Source organism: Prinia subflava, chromosome 3 (genome assembly GCF_021018805.1).
Source record: "Prinia subflava isolate CZ2003 ecotype Zambia chromosome 3, Cam_Psub_1.2, whole genome shotgun sequence".
NCBI lineage: Eukaryota > Metazoa > Chordata > Aves > Passeriformes > Cisticolidae > Prinia > Prinia subflava.
In genome coordinates this window covers 9,195,513-9,209,544 of record NC_086249.1, presented here as the reverse complement: position 1 = coordinate 9,209,544, position 14,032 = coordinate 9,195,513, and the positions used below count along the sequence as shown (strand labels likewise).

The 14,032-nt window shown below is 37.5% G+C and overlaps 1 protein-coding gene across 5 annotated transcripts in view; it reads left to right on the top strand.

Annotated features, from left to right (window-relative positions):
* The window catches only part of USP25 (ubiquitin specific peptidase 25), an 88,996-nt gene that overhangs the window by 52,431 nt on the left and 22,533 nt on the right, over nt 1-14,032 (top strand). For all 5 annotated transcript variants that reach the window (XM_063393890.1, XM_063393888.1, XM_063393889.1 and 2 more), the window contains 9 exons: nt 2,515-2,652; nt 3,517-3,593; nt 4,316-4,389; nt 5,791-5,939; nt 8,208-8,335; nt 9,046-9,141; nt 9,440-9,601; nt 11,967-12,175; nt 12,390-12,460. In XM_063393890.1, the coding sequence (XP_063249960.1) occupies nt 2,515-2,652; nt 3,517-3,593; nt 4,316-4,389; nt 5,791-5,939; nt 8,208-8,335; nt 9,046-9,141; nt 9,440-9,601; nt 11,967-12,175; nt 12,390-12,460 (1,104 nt within the window). The remainder of the gene's footprint in view (nt 1-2,514; nt 2,653-3,516; nt 3,594-4,315; nt 4,390-5,790; nt 5,940-8,207; nt 8,336-9,045; nt 9,142-9,439; nt 9,602-11,966; nt 12,176-12,389; nt 12,461-14,032) is intronic.

Below are 14,032 nucleotides of genomic sequence, written 5' to 3'. Positions count from 1 at the left end.
CATGACAACCTCTTGATTTAGAATTAAAGCATGTGGTTGTACTTCAGGGAATATTGCAGAGCAGGAGGTTTGTTCTTTCCCATCAATATATTGAATCCAAATGCTGTGAATAATTTAGCGTGTAAACTTTTTAATCCAGAAGTCACTGGTATAAATTTTTGCTTAAAAAAAAAACCCCAGAAAACAACAGAAAACCCGCCCTATGTGTCTCAGCTAACTGGGCTTTGATTTTCTGGATTTGGGCATACACTTAAAATCTTCAATTTGATCTTACTCTTTTTAATTTAAAAATAATTTGTCTTCCTTGGTTTCTTTCTGTAGAACAAATGCAGTTCTCTGTAGTTACTGCAGCTTCTTTGCTGTCCCAGTTCTCTCAGCTCTTGCTGTCACATGAACAGATGTTTTTGCTGTGCACACTGAGACCAGCTAAATATTTGGCCTCAGCAATATCTTCAGGAAACATTTTATTATCAGAGGAAAGGGATTACTGTGCTCCAGGTTAGCACGTCCTTCCACCTATTCTGATATTATTGTAATATTCTCATTATCCCACTCTCCTGGCAAACTGACTTGCCATAATGAATGTTTGCTATGTATTAAATATGTAGGCTGCTTCAAAAGCACTTATAATAATAAGTTATTCCAACATGTATTAAGAAATTATTTGTGCAGGCAAGATAGGTGATAAAATGGAGAATGTCTTAGATTATGAAATTTCCATACAGTGATTAGTTAAAAACTTATTTTAATCTTTTTTTGTGTTGGTGCATGTACAGGATGCTTTAGAGGTGAGAGCAATATGCTGTGCTGTGGTCACTTTATCAGTTCTTTGTTTTGATGTGCAAGTCCTTTTGTGGAACTCAATACCTTATCTTAGGGACTGGCACACCTTATTTTGAAGATTTTAGGGTTTGTCCTGGTCAAGGATGATGTCTAATGCATTAAATTGAGCTTTTTCAAAAGCAGCAAGGATTTCCCTTGTTTTAGAGAGCTTTGTAGTTATTTGTTCTCAGTAATCCTACTGACACTGGTAGGCAGTTGTTCAAGCTAAGGCTACAAGTACGGCTAAAATTCAGCCAAAGTTGCAGTGTAAATTTGGGTAGTGCAGTAATGTATGATGTACATTATGATAATGCCTGTGTACTTCAGATTTAACAGGAAGAAGGTAAGATCTAGGGTATTCTGCGGTTAATAATTTGTATTATGCCTATGAACTATCACTGGTATTGAAGCATGTTTAGAAAATGTATCTAAAATTTGAAATTCCATGTTTTTATAGAACACTATGAAAACAGCAAGAAAAATACAGCTTTTGCAATTTGTTTCCTTCTTTGGTTATTATATAGTGCTTTAAGTATCTAAATGGGAGACTGATTTTGTTCATAAATTATGATCATTTGATGCTGAATTAGGTGGCACTTGAAGTGCAGCCTGTTCTGTGAACAGTGTTTATAACTGGCAGGTGTTGTGCTAGGTGGATTAGAAGAGCAAGTTGAATTCAGAGACTTACATGACTAGAAGTATTTCCTTGGTATTATGTGGAACACAGTGAATTTACTGTCCACTTTTTAAATCTGAAGTAAACCAGATTTTATGCACAAAAAGCTTTATGCCTCCTGGATTGACACAGGAGTGACTAAACAAGTTTGCTGTTTGATGGTCATGTGAAATAATTTGTCATCAGGTAATTCCAGTTTGACCAGTATCAAGACATCTGTGCTGCCTTTGAATGATAACTTTGTTCTAAACACAAGTGGATATTACATGGGGTTTAATTTCACAAGTATTCACTATCTACTCAAGAGTACATATCCAATCTCCACAGCATTGGTAATCTGTGATTTAATCTATGGTATTTGTGTTTTGGTTTGTTTGTTTGTTTTTCATTATGCAGGCAGAAAGTATTTCTTCTCTTCTGGAAACCAGCAAAAAAAAATGCCATAGTCACGTAAACTGTATTTCAGAATTGGGTAGAAAGGAGAGCAGGCCATTTCACTTGTCAAGAGAAATAATAAAGGTTAATATAGACATTAGAAATTTAGTCTTCAGTAAAATAAGCTTTAAAAAGGTGCCAAATACTGTGTAGGCTCACAAGAAATTCTTCTGGAGGTACAGAGAGTCTAATTCTAATTTGGATAAAATTGTGCACATTGTTGCAGTGTGTTACTTAAGGCTTTGAAAGTCTTGAGAGAAACATTTCTGTCCTAAATGCAACTCTACCTGTCCAGTTGTCAATTCAGGCCCACTTCAAGACAAACAGTGTCATCTAGATATGATTTCAGGGAGATTTTAGTTTCTGAAATGGAATTTTCTTCCCAGAGAACTACATTATTTTGTAACACTGACAAGTAAAAGGCATGCAGCATTACCTTGGTAGTACTAGAAGTAATCTTATATATTGTTATGATTATAATCGTAATTATATGACTATTGGGCAGCAGTTTATTGGGTAACACTTCTGTTCAGTAGATTTCTGTCATCACTTTGTTAAATATTTGTATTCTTCACATACAGGAACATAGGAATCTGCCTTTCATGCGTGAATTGAGGTACCTGTTTGCACTTCTAGTTGGTTCAAAGAGAAAATACGTTGATCCATCAAGAGCAGTTGAAATCCTTAAAGATGCTTTTAAATCAAATGATTCCCAACAGGTAAATTCCGTGAATTTTCAATCAAGTTTATGCATGTTTTTATATGGTCATATTGTAATAGGAAGTACTTACAGAATTTCCAAATATCCACAGAAAAGCAACTTCTAATTATCACAGTTGTTGACCTTTTCCTATAATATCATGAGATTTCTAGTTACTTTTATTAGAAATATGAAAAAAAAATATTCCAGACATCAGGACTATTTTATTCAATACACTTTCTTCCTATTATTTTAGAAATGAACTATTAGTTGAACATTCTTACTTTTCGGATTTAGTTTAGCTTCTAAGTCTGTGGGCTTTTGAAAGAGGAATACTGTTCTGATCTAACAGTACATCCAGGGCTATACTGTTAATGCACAATCCTGTTATACTGCTTGTTTACATACTGGTTTGGAGAATACAAGTATTCATATTCAGGGTTATTGCCCAAATCTTAATGTGCATATTCTGCTTTTTTTGAAGAAACATTCTGTTTCTTCAGATGCTTTGTTCTTCCACATGATGTTATATGGCTGAGGTGTTTAATTACAATAGTACACTGAATTTAGTGCTGGATGAGAGTAATATTAGTCACCACTTGCTAGATACCAAAGGGCTTGAACAATGGGATTCATGAGATGCCTTTGGGCTAGCATGGTGTGAAAGCTGAGCCCAAGTAACAAGGATCACAGGAGAGTGTCACTGCTGAGGAACACCAGAGCCACTCATAAAAAAAGCAATCATGGCACAGTCTTAGACATTGTGTGGTTTTGGAACACTGGTGGAGAGGGAAGGGAATTGTGCTAAAATGATCTTGTAAGGTGACACTTTGTTGTGTTCTGTTACATATGTGAACTGATTACTTTTTTTTTTTTTTAACAGCAAGACGTTAGTGAATTTACACACAAATTATTAGATTGGCTAGAAGATGCCTTCCAAATTAAAGCTGAAGAAGAGAGGTAAGATTTTTTTTTTTCTAGTTCCACATGTTGAATATTTGGATGAGAGAAAAGCAAACCAAATTACTAAAAATCCAATTCTCTGTATGGCTGAAAAGATTTTGACTCTGTAGCTTGTTTTAGTTCAAGTGTGTTTTTTTCCATACATGTCAATACTTCCATTTTTTTTCCATGAGTTGTCTTTTTTCACCATCTTATTTCATGTTAGAAATCTAGCTCCATAAAGTCCAGAGTATATAAAGAGTAGAGGTATTTTGTAGATAATCAATTAGGCTTTTTTATTTTGATGCCATTTTGCTTTTTTTGATCCTGTAGATAAAGTACTTAAAAACCTTGCACCTCTTTCTCATCTCAGAAGTAAATACTCACTGTTTGTATCAGTGAGCATCTGGAAACTCTTTTGAATAGATGATTTTTTCTATAATGTGTCAAGAATCAGTTTTTACAAGGGTTTTATATAGTTTACCACTCATCATTGAATCCGGTTTGCATAGATTGTCTTAGAATGAACCACTTCTGAAAATTAGTTTTCAGAATATACTTTTCCCTGCAAATAGCTGAATCATTGTTATTGTGATTAGACGAAAGTACAAAAATAAATTAACAGTAAAATGGACATCATTTCTATAATAAATTCAGAGCAGTTTGTTCATAGTTTATAAATCTAAGGCTGTAGCTTTGACTTGGATTGTTTTGCTCTAACACAGCTCCTGTTTTTTTAGGGATGGAGAGAAACCAAAGAACCCAATGGTGGAGTTGTTTTATGGACGATTTCTAGCAGTAGGTGTACTTGAAGGTATGCATCAGGATTTGCTTGGACTTCTCTGCTCATGTCTGTTCTATGCTTGTCCAAGCACACAGGTGATAGATGCAGTTTTAGGATTTTAGCTACTTGTGCAGAACCAGATGTGGAGAACACACATACACACATTTGTCTGTGACAAATGGTTCGTCAGGTATGAGGTTGAGGAGAAATGCAGTGGCTGCAGGGATCCACAGAGACTGTTTTCATAACCTTCAGGTGCTGAGTGTATGTCCTCAGTGCAGCAGTTGGAGTGAGATACTGAAAATATATTCTTGGAAGAAATGATGGGGGCACTGTTATCACTTACTAACATTATACAGAAGGCAAAATACTGTATTTCACATTTCCTTCTGCACAGTTTCTCATATGGAAAACTCACCCTTTTAAAAGTACAGTTTGCTGGAAAACAAGTCAGTGGAAACCTGCCCAAGGGCAGTGTTGGAGAGAGGCCTAAGAAAGAAGAGACTGTTCAACAAGCTTCTCTTTATCTTACATGTATGTAATTAGTTGATCTGCAGAACTGTACTGTTCTCTATTTCCAAGTGGCCATGAAAGTATTTTTGAGTCATTTTAATGTTGGTGATTCTGCCTTCCATCCAAATGAATGACTTTTACATTTGAATGAAGCAGCTATAGTCTTTTAAGTGGCTTCCAGGTTATTCTGTGACATGTTTCCAATGAGTTGTCAGATTTCAGAAGGATTCTGCAAATTTCTTGCTAGTAGCTAGCATTCTTACTCCTTTATATTTAGCTACTTTCATCCCTTACATTCTCATTTTAACAGAGGAGATATTTAAAAATCAAACAAATGAAAAGAAGCTAGGAGATGCAAGGCTTGTTACTGACTCTGGGTTGAAATAAATTGGAATTCTAGGTTGAAATCACCTGTCCCCCATATTTCTCCTGATGTTTGCACTTACATCTTCATACAATGTTACCAAATTATAATCTTGTTTTCAGGACAGAAATGAATGTTCTCTTTTGTGGCTTATTTTTGCAGTATGTACTTACACAAAGGGCTTTTTCATACCAGCAATTCCACTGACTTTGCTGATACATTTGTGTTATGAATCTCCTTTTTGCAGGGGAGGACTTTGATTTATATGTGTAAAACTTCCCATATGTCTGTGGTGCCAAGTAATATTGAGTTTTGCTTATTACCAAAAGATGCTAAAACAATATTAAAAATGGGCTGAAGAAGAAAATACAGTAATTTTCAATATTGTTTCAGCAACATTTTTTAATAAATTCTTTGGACATATAATTAAATTGTTCAATAAGAAAATGTGGGTATTGTTCAGTAGACTAGATCAATTGACTTAGGATTGATACACTTTTATTCAAGGTAAATGTTTGTTCTAAAACATTAACTATTTAATTTTTCATGTGAAGGTAAAAAATTTGAAAATACAGAAATGTTTGGCCAGTATCCACTACAAGTTAATGGCTTTAAAGATTTGCATGAGTGCCTAGAAGCTGCAATGATTGAAGGGGAAATTGAATCTCTCCATTCAGAAAACTCTGCAAAGTCTGGTCAGGAGGTGAGTTAAGTGCTCCTGTGGACTTCTCTTGGGATGTTGTTGCTGTGCCCTTTATTTTTTCTTTAGGTTTCATGTCTGGTTTTTATGGTTCATGGCACCTGCTGTATAGATGGGAATCCTCATTGCCTGTAAAGGCTGAGCTACTTTTTCTTTAAACAGCTTTTCATGTTTCATCACAGTTATTTTAAAGATGTGAAATCTTAGGAGGTTTTTCCTACTTGCCTAAAAAGTTCAGATGTGATTCCTTCCTTGATGTCAATCTTTTGCAGTAATGAAATGTTGCTTTCCTTTAATCATATCAAAGTATACGTTGAGTTTAATTGTGAAGCCTAGTGACACTGAAATCATCCTCCAGTCTGAAGTTCTGGTGTCAATTCTGTGTTTTAAAAAAAATGTTTTATGGCATCTCTTTTGCAATGAGCATATATCTTGAATTATAATTTGAAGAAAACAAAATCTCTTAAATTTCTTGGTACAATCCCAAGTTTAGTTTCTTCATGCAAATGATACCTTGTATGTACCTACTACAAGAGCACAATTGTTCATCTTATGAACTAAAGGTTGTCTTACAGTTATAACCTGTGTGTATTCATGCATAAAATGTCAGGTCTCTTATAAATGCTTGACTAGAAATGTCAGAGTTGGATTTTGTGGGGTTTTTTTGTTTTGGTTTTGACTTGTAATATTTTAACGTGTAATTCTGGGAAATTGGGAAACAGCAGGATAGTGAGGATAGAGTACAGGTCTATACTCTGAAGCTTTGAGTTCTGTGACATTGTCGGCTTGGCTTCTTAGCACGTGGAAATAGAAGTGAAATAGTCACGTGACAGATTGACAGTGGTGGAAAACCAAGAAAAGTAATGTATTAACTCCTATCCTATTAAAAACATGGCTTCATTATTACCAGGGCCAAGGTAAATCAGTTATGTTTCCCTGAGGTAACCCACAGTGATATTGCTTCTTTTAGTAGCTGTGTTTAAAAAGAAGGGCCTGAAAGATGTTACAATGCATTGGAAGGTTTGGAAGTACTGAAGAACTCTGAATTTCTTGTGGCTGTAACATGGTTTGTCTCAACTGAACAAAGACTTCAAGTAACTTTTCTCTGAGTTGCTTGATACTAAAGCTTAAAGAGAATAATAATGTGATACTCACATGTGTTGAAAGATCCTCAAAGTAACATTCTGTTTTTTTTCCTCCCTCTCACCATTGACTTCAGTGGAGTACTATTATTATTAGTATTACTGTTAATATTGTTATCATGATGCCTTAAAGCCCCAGTTACAGAGCAGGGTGTCAGCAAGTGAGCTAATGTAGGAACAGAAAAAACAGACATTCTCTGTCCTGAGGAACTTAAATCCTGCTTCAATAGAATTTTAGCCATAAGCACAGGAAGAGAAGGCTGTTTGCCAGGTATTGTATAAAAAAACTACTCAAGACATTTGGCTGGATAGGAGAACTTGAAGTGAGTCCTGAGTCAAATGCCACATCTGGGCTGTGGCACTGATGACAAATATGTGTCAATGGTGTCTGCAGCAATCAGAGAAACTTCAGGTGATGGTTAGACACTCAAAACTTATTAAATGGGTAGACTGTGGTTTTTATGTTTGAGAATGGAGAGGAACAAAAATACCTTCAGTGCTGAAACTGGAGCTGGATTTGTATTGCAGTTGAGAAACAATGTATGTTAAAAAAAGAGAGGACTATGGATAGACCTCTGCTGAGTAGTCAAAGGCAAATGGGGTAAGATGATGACAGCAATAATTAGAGACATGAGTAGAAACTTTAGGCTGTTAGTATGGAGGAAATGTCAAACACTTGCTGATTGTTTTTCAGAGGGGTCAGAAGCTTTGAATGATACCAGGTGAATGAAAGGATCAGAAAGCTGAGTCTGAGAGATCTACAGCAGGAAAAACACTTGCTAAGTGTAACCCTTTCAATATCATTGAGGAGTTAAGGAACAGAACAGTTGGCAAGGCAGGTATGCTCAAGCATGAGCTGACTTTTGTATGAGCAAAAGAAATGTGAGTGGAACAAGTATTTCTGCCTCCTCTGCTGGAACACAGATAGCAAAGCTCTTATGCAGCATGGGCAACAAATGGTCTGTGTTTACACTGAAGGGAGAAAGTGGTAGTGTTGGGAAACTGATGCTGACCCACTCTCTAAAACCAGTTTCTCTCACAGCTGTTGGTCTGCAGGTACTGTATCATTATTACTGAATTTCTGCTATTGGAAGGCATTAATTTTGGGAATTTCTGTTTCTTCATCTAGCACTGGTTCACGGAGCTTCCTCCTGTCTTAACTTTTGAGCTCTCAAGATTTGAGTTTAATCAGGCTTTGGGGAGACCAGAGAAGATACACAACAAATTAGAATTTCCTCCAATTTTGTATCTAGACAGGTACGGTGTAATAGCATCAACAAAATTCTAATGTGAATGTAAAATAAATCTTGTAACTTTGTTCAAGTTGATGATGTGTCTTATGCTCACTTGAATCATAGTAAATTTATGTTCCATTTAGACAAGTTAAAGTTTTCATGAGTTTCATCTGTTTCAGAAAATACACACAGATCACAATTTAGGACACACTGCTGCTTTGTGTCAAAAACCTGCTTCCACTTTCATTTATTGCTAGATACTTGTGTACACAGGCAAAATACTCTGAAAAATCACACCATTTTTGGGTCCATTTGGGAAACAGGGTGTCAAGTTGGATATTTTGTGGTGTTCCAGATACTCTTCAAACGTGCAGTCAATTCTCAGCATGAGTGCATGCAGTTTCTCTGTAGAGCAGAAATACCAGAATGACTTTCAGTTAGCTGCTGAATGTTATTTGTGACCCTAAATAATGAAACAGGAGTATTGCTCTGTGGTTGCCACTTAAACTGATTAAATTTGGGATCTCTCTAATAGTGGCTTTCTAATACTATGTTTGTCATCCATGGTATCAACAGGGGAAAAAGCATCTTCTGAAAGTTGTGGAAGGAAAGGGTCAATTTCTTCTCAGTTCTGTTTTAGTGCTGAGTATGTTGTAAGTTCTGGAGGGTGTGAGTTTTTACAGACCTCAGTTTCACTATTGGGCTGACACTTTCTGAATTTATATTTTACAGGTATATGCACAAAAACAGAGAAATAACAAGAATTAAACGAGATGAAATCAAGAGACTCAAAGAGTACCTCACAGTTTTACAACAGAGATTAGAACGGTACTATAGATAACTGTGTAAATGCAAATAGTATTATGGGCTACATAGAATAACTCTTTGCAATTATACCCTTTGTGTATAATTATTTACCTGAGATTTCCTTTCTATATCTCTTTTCTTTTACCTTTTCTTTGGGAGCTATGTTGTAAGAGTTGTAATTCTGATTCACTTTTCTGTATTCTAGGAAAGGTTTGCTTTAATTAATTGCAGTCAATCAGAAAAAAATACTTTTTTTCTTTCTTTAATTTTTTTTTTGGTATCTGTGAGTGATGGCATTAATACGTTTTGTGGTTAACAGATATTTAAGCTATGGTTCTGGTCCTAAACGATTCCCCTTGGTAGATGTCCTGCAGTATGCCCTGGAGTTCGCCTCCAGCAAGCCGGTGTGCACGTCCCCCGTGGATGACCTGGGTGCCAGTGCCCCCGCCAGCGGCACACTGCCACCTCAGATCCCCCCCAGGTAAGGCACAGGCCAGAGCAAGCCAGCCTCTAGGACAGAGGGAACACGTTCTGCTGCTTTGTTCACCACCCCAGTAAAACTGGGCACTCCTAAGGGGGCTGGTGTAAAGTTTCTGCTCATTTATTTCAGCACAGCAAGCTTAAAAAACCAAAAATGTTAATGACCTGCGTTTCTCTCATGCATTTACAAAAATGGCTTCACAAGGAGATTACCATTTTCAAGCACAGCCCAATTCCATCTACAATTCTAAATAGACAGAAGATTCTGGTGAGGTCATTGATTCATGTGTGTTGTTTAAGAATCTAAATTGGACAGTGTGTATGTGCTGCATAGGATCAAGGTTTCTGGTGTGCATTTTATCTGTTACTTTTTGCCTGGGAGCTAAGCTCCTTTCCTGCCATGCAGTTTGTGTATCTTACCAGATTTGTCAGGAACCTAAATAATCTGACTTCTTAAATGCAGAGTAGCTAAAGTACCAGAGAGATAAATGTCCAATAATGTTGTTTTTCTCCCTATTCAAGCTAGTAACTCAGGATAGGGGATTGAGTTGTATGTTCAGTTTGCAGATGATGCTCAGCAAAAAATGACCGAGGGAGTGCTGGTCACCAGTGGCTGAGCAAGAGCCAGCAGTGCCCGGGTGGCCAAGAAGGCCAAAGGCACCTGGCCTGGATCAGCAGTGGTGTGGCAGCAGGGCCAGGGCAGGGATTGTCCCCTGTGCTGGGCACTGCTGAGGCCACACCTCAATCCTGTGCTCAGTTTTGGGCTCCTCACTGCAGGAAGGACATTGAGGGGCTGGAGAGAGTCCAGAGAAGGGAACAGAGCTGGGGAAGGGTCTGGAGCACAAGGCTGAGCAGGAGCAGCTGAGGGAGCTGTGAGGCCTCAGCCCAGAGGAAAGGAGGCTCAAGGGAGACCTTACCACTCTCTACAACTGCCTGACAGGAGGGTGTAGCCAGGTAGGAGCCAGCTTCTTCTCCCAGGTGACAAGTGACACGACACAAGGAAATGGCCTCAAGTTGCACTAGAGGAGATTTAGATTGGATACTAAGAAATATTTGTTCACAGAAGAGGTTGTCCAATGTTGGAACAGGCTGCCCAAGTCAGTGGTCATCCCTGGAGATATTTAAAATATGAGGGACATGGTTTAGTGGTGGACTTGGCAGTGCTGGGTTAATGGTTGGACTTGATCATCTTAGAAGTTTTCTCCAACCTAAATAATTCTATCATAGAGTATACCTTTGTATAAGTGGACACTTAACAGTTTATAACATACCTTTGTGTATTGTATTTGGACAGTAGAGCTCTGTCTTCTGGGTCGGTCAAGATTGTTAAATTTGTCATTCAGAGAAGTGAAGTACATGACTCTAAAAAGGCTTTTAAGATTTCCAATGCCTTACTGATATAATGCCAACAGAAATTGTGGTGATTGATAAGAGAAGACAAACTTTTAAAAGTTATTATTGCTTGCATGAAATGCAATATCAAAAGTAACAAACTATTCAAACTCCTTTATAGGAAGTATGTTCTATAGAAATGTAAGTATTGTGACTTTTTTTGTCCATGTGTAGAAACACCACAGCATGTTATATAGAGTGACGTTTTCAGCTCATAATGTTCTCAGAACTTTCTAAACTCCTGAAGAATCCAAGTTCTTCAAACTGTATCATGATGCTGTACAAAAAATAAAAAATCAGTGGCATGCAAGAAAGATCTTTAGATTCCTCCTATGCAATAGTGTAATTATATAGAGGTGATCTTGTTGACAGGAAGAGAAAAATCTGTAACAAGTCTTCATTTTTATTATCCTGCTGCTCTTGCAGAATTCTCCTAAGATGGCTGCTTTGCAATTCAAGTTGAAGTGGTTTGGAACAAATATAGACCTGTTGGTAGTGCATTTCCAGTGTGGCATAAATATCAGATGTCCCTTCATTATTGCTGTTTGGCTAACATAAGTAGGTAGGACATTAGGAAAAGTATGTGTGATAGGCATAAGACACATGAAGTCATTAAACTGAGAATTTGTGCTTATTGGGCTCTATGGTCATTGGCCATAAGAGAAATTGCTGTGATTTCTCTCTCTGCCATTTGGCTGTAAATGTTTCAAACCACAGTTATTTATGTGTATGACATGATTTGAAATTATTCAGTAGTGTTTCACATACAGCAAACTTTGTTGTTGTGCTAATATGTAATACGGCACAAAGCTTTCAGAATTGAAACACTAATTCCATGTTGCTGTTGTAGATACCTGTTTTGGACTGCACTTTAGGAAACTGTTACTTTTAAAAAACCTTATTTTTATGGTGTCCCTTTTAGTCTGTCTATGTGCTGATTCAATTTTTACATTTCATGTTTTGAATGAACGCAGCACAATAGAGCAGCAGGGCCCATCATGCTCAGATGTCCCAAGCACCTCTCCCGTTCAGAGATCAGTAATTCACAAACCGTTCACGCAGTCGCGGATCCCCCCCGACCTGCCCATGCACCCGGCCCCGAGGCACATCACGGAGGAGGAGCTCTCTGTCCTGGAGGGCTGCTTGCATCGCTGGAGGACTGAAGTAGAGAACGACACCAGAGGTGATGCCACACACTGGGGAAGGCACTTGCTGGAGGAAGGGATTTGTGCAAGTGGGGGAAATCTTCCGTGCAAGAAGGTTTAGTGTTTGGCATATATATAAATATACCGCGTGTGAAATGCACCCCTGTTTGGCTTTTCCTGAATTAAAGATGTAACCATGTGCAGTTATACAGCCTTGTGGAAGAGAGGTTCTTTCTTCTCTTTGTCTTCCAGATTTACAAGAAAGTATATCCAGAATACACCGGACAATTGAATTGATGTACTCTGACAAAACAATGGTGCAAGTAAGTACAGTTTTGGCATGAGATAATTGAAAATAGAGACTTTTTTGGCACTTTTAAAAAGTTCTTAGATGCTTGAAAACAGAGCCAAGTATACAGAGTTATGTAGTGTTCTGAGAAATTTCATTGGAAAGTCATAATGGGTTTAGTAAGCCCTTGAGTTGTGCACAGTCAGATGAAAGACAGTGTTACAGTATTTTACAGGTGACATGCTTAAATTTAGGCAGCTGTGGTGAAAAGCCCAGATGTGTTCTGTCTCTGATCCCTGTTTTTTACCTGGATGGAGATTTGCACAACAAAATTTTCTTGCCCTGGTTTGGCCATATTGCTCAGTAACCTTATGGCTTTAAGGTGGTGAAGCATTAGACACAGGAAAGTACTATTTACTTAGCTGCTTAGTGCCACTGTGTATTGCAACTTCTGTGCTAATATATGGAAAATCCAGGCTCCTGATTTTGATTTGTAGTTAATCCCACTGAGTGGTTTTGTTGCTGTTGGCTTGTTTTTTTGGGTTTGGTTTTTTTTTTTTCTTTTGAAACTTTGTCTAGATTACGTATCAGTCACAACTTTGATTATTAGTCTAAGCTGTCTTCTAGCAGATTCTCATTCTGTGTAATCTGAACAGTGTTTTTAGAATGTTTTACTGTGGAGTTGTGGGTCCTCTGCTATTTCTTATGTTCACGTACTCATGTTCTCTCACTCTGACAGATTTTAAGGTTAAGGATTACTTCCTCTGTTACTTTCTGTTAGTAAAAAGAACTATTTTCATTCCAAGTAAGATCTATTCAGCTTAAAGTTTCCTTGAGGTATGTTTTCATTTTGTACATAGCTTCTAATAGTTACTGGCAGCAGAACTCTGATGTTAAGGATTTCAGGCAGATTTGCCTAGATGACTTTCTTTAAGCTTGCTACTAGCAGGCACTTTTATTCATTAATACTTGTGTTACGAAAAGAAGGGCACAGGCTGCATATCATCTAACAGTAAAATGAATTAATTTAGTAGCTTGCATCTGAATAGTCTACCTGTGTTGGCTTAGGTGTTACAAGAGGAAATACCTCTGGATAGCAAAGATACCAGTCAGCTGTCATTACAAAAGAAAAGAGATTATTTAGTGAAACACAAAGTAGGTTTACTACATCTGAAATCACAGGCTGGAAGGGAGGAAGGGAAGCTGCCCTTCCACAGCTCGGCTGGTTTGTCCCTGTGGCTCTTTTGGCACAATAGGAAGGAGGCAGGTACACAGAGTGCCTGCCTCTGTCTCTGGGTGATTTGATAGCTGGCTATTGCCCCATTCCCTGGGAGCAGTTTCACACTATTGGTGTTTCCCTCTGCACAATACAATTGCAGGATTGCAGTCTTGAAGTCAAGTTCTAGGCACATAAAACTAGACACATTTTTAAGACAAAAGTACAATATCTGCTTCCTAGTGTATTTATGAACTATTTGAGAAGCTCTTTGTCTTCTCCTTTTGTCCTTTCGGATTCTAAGGAGATACAGTAGTCCATAAAACCTTTGTCAAATTGTCATATGAAATACATTCCCAAAATCTTTATTGTTTCATTCTCCTGAATGAG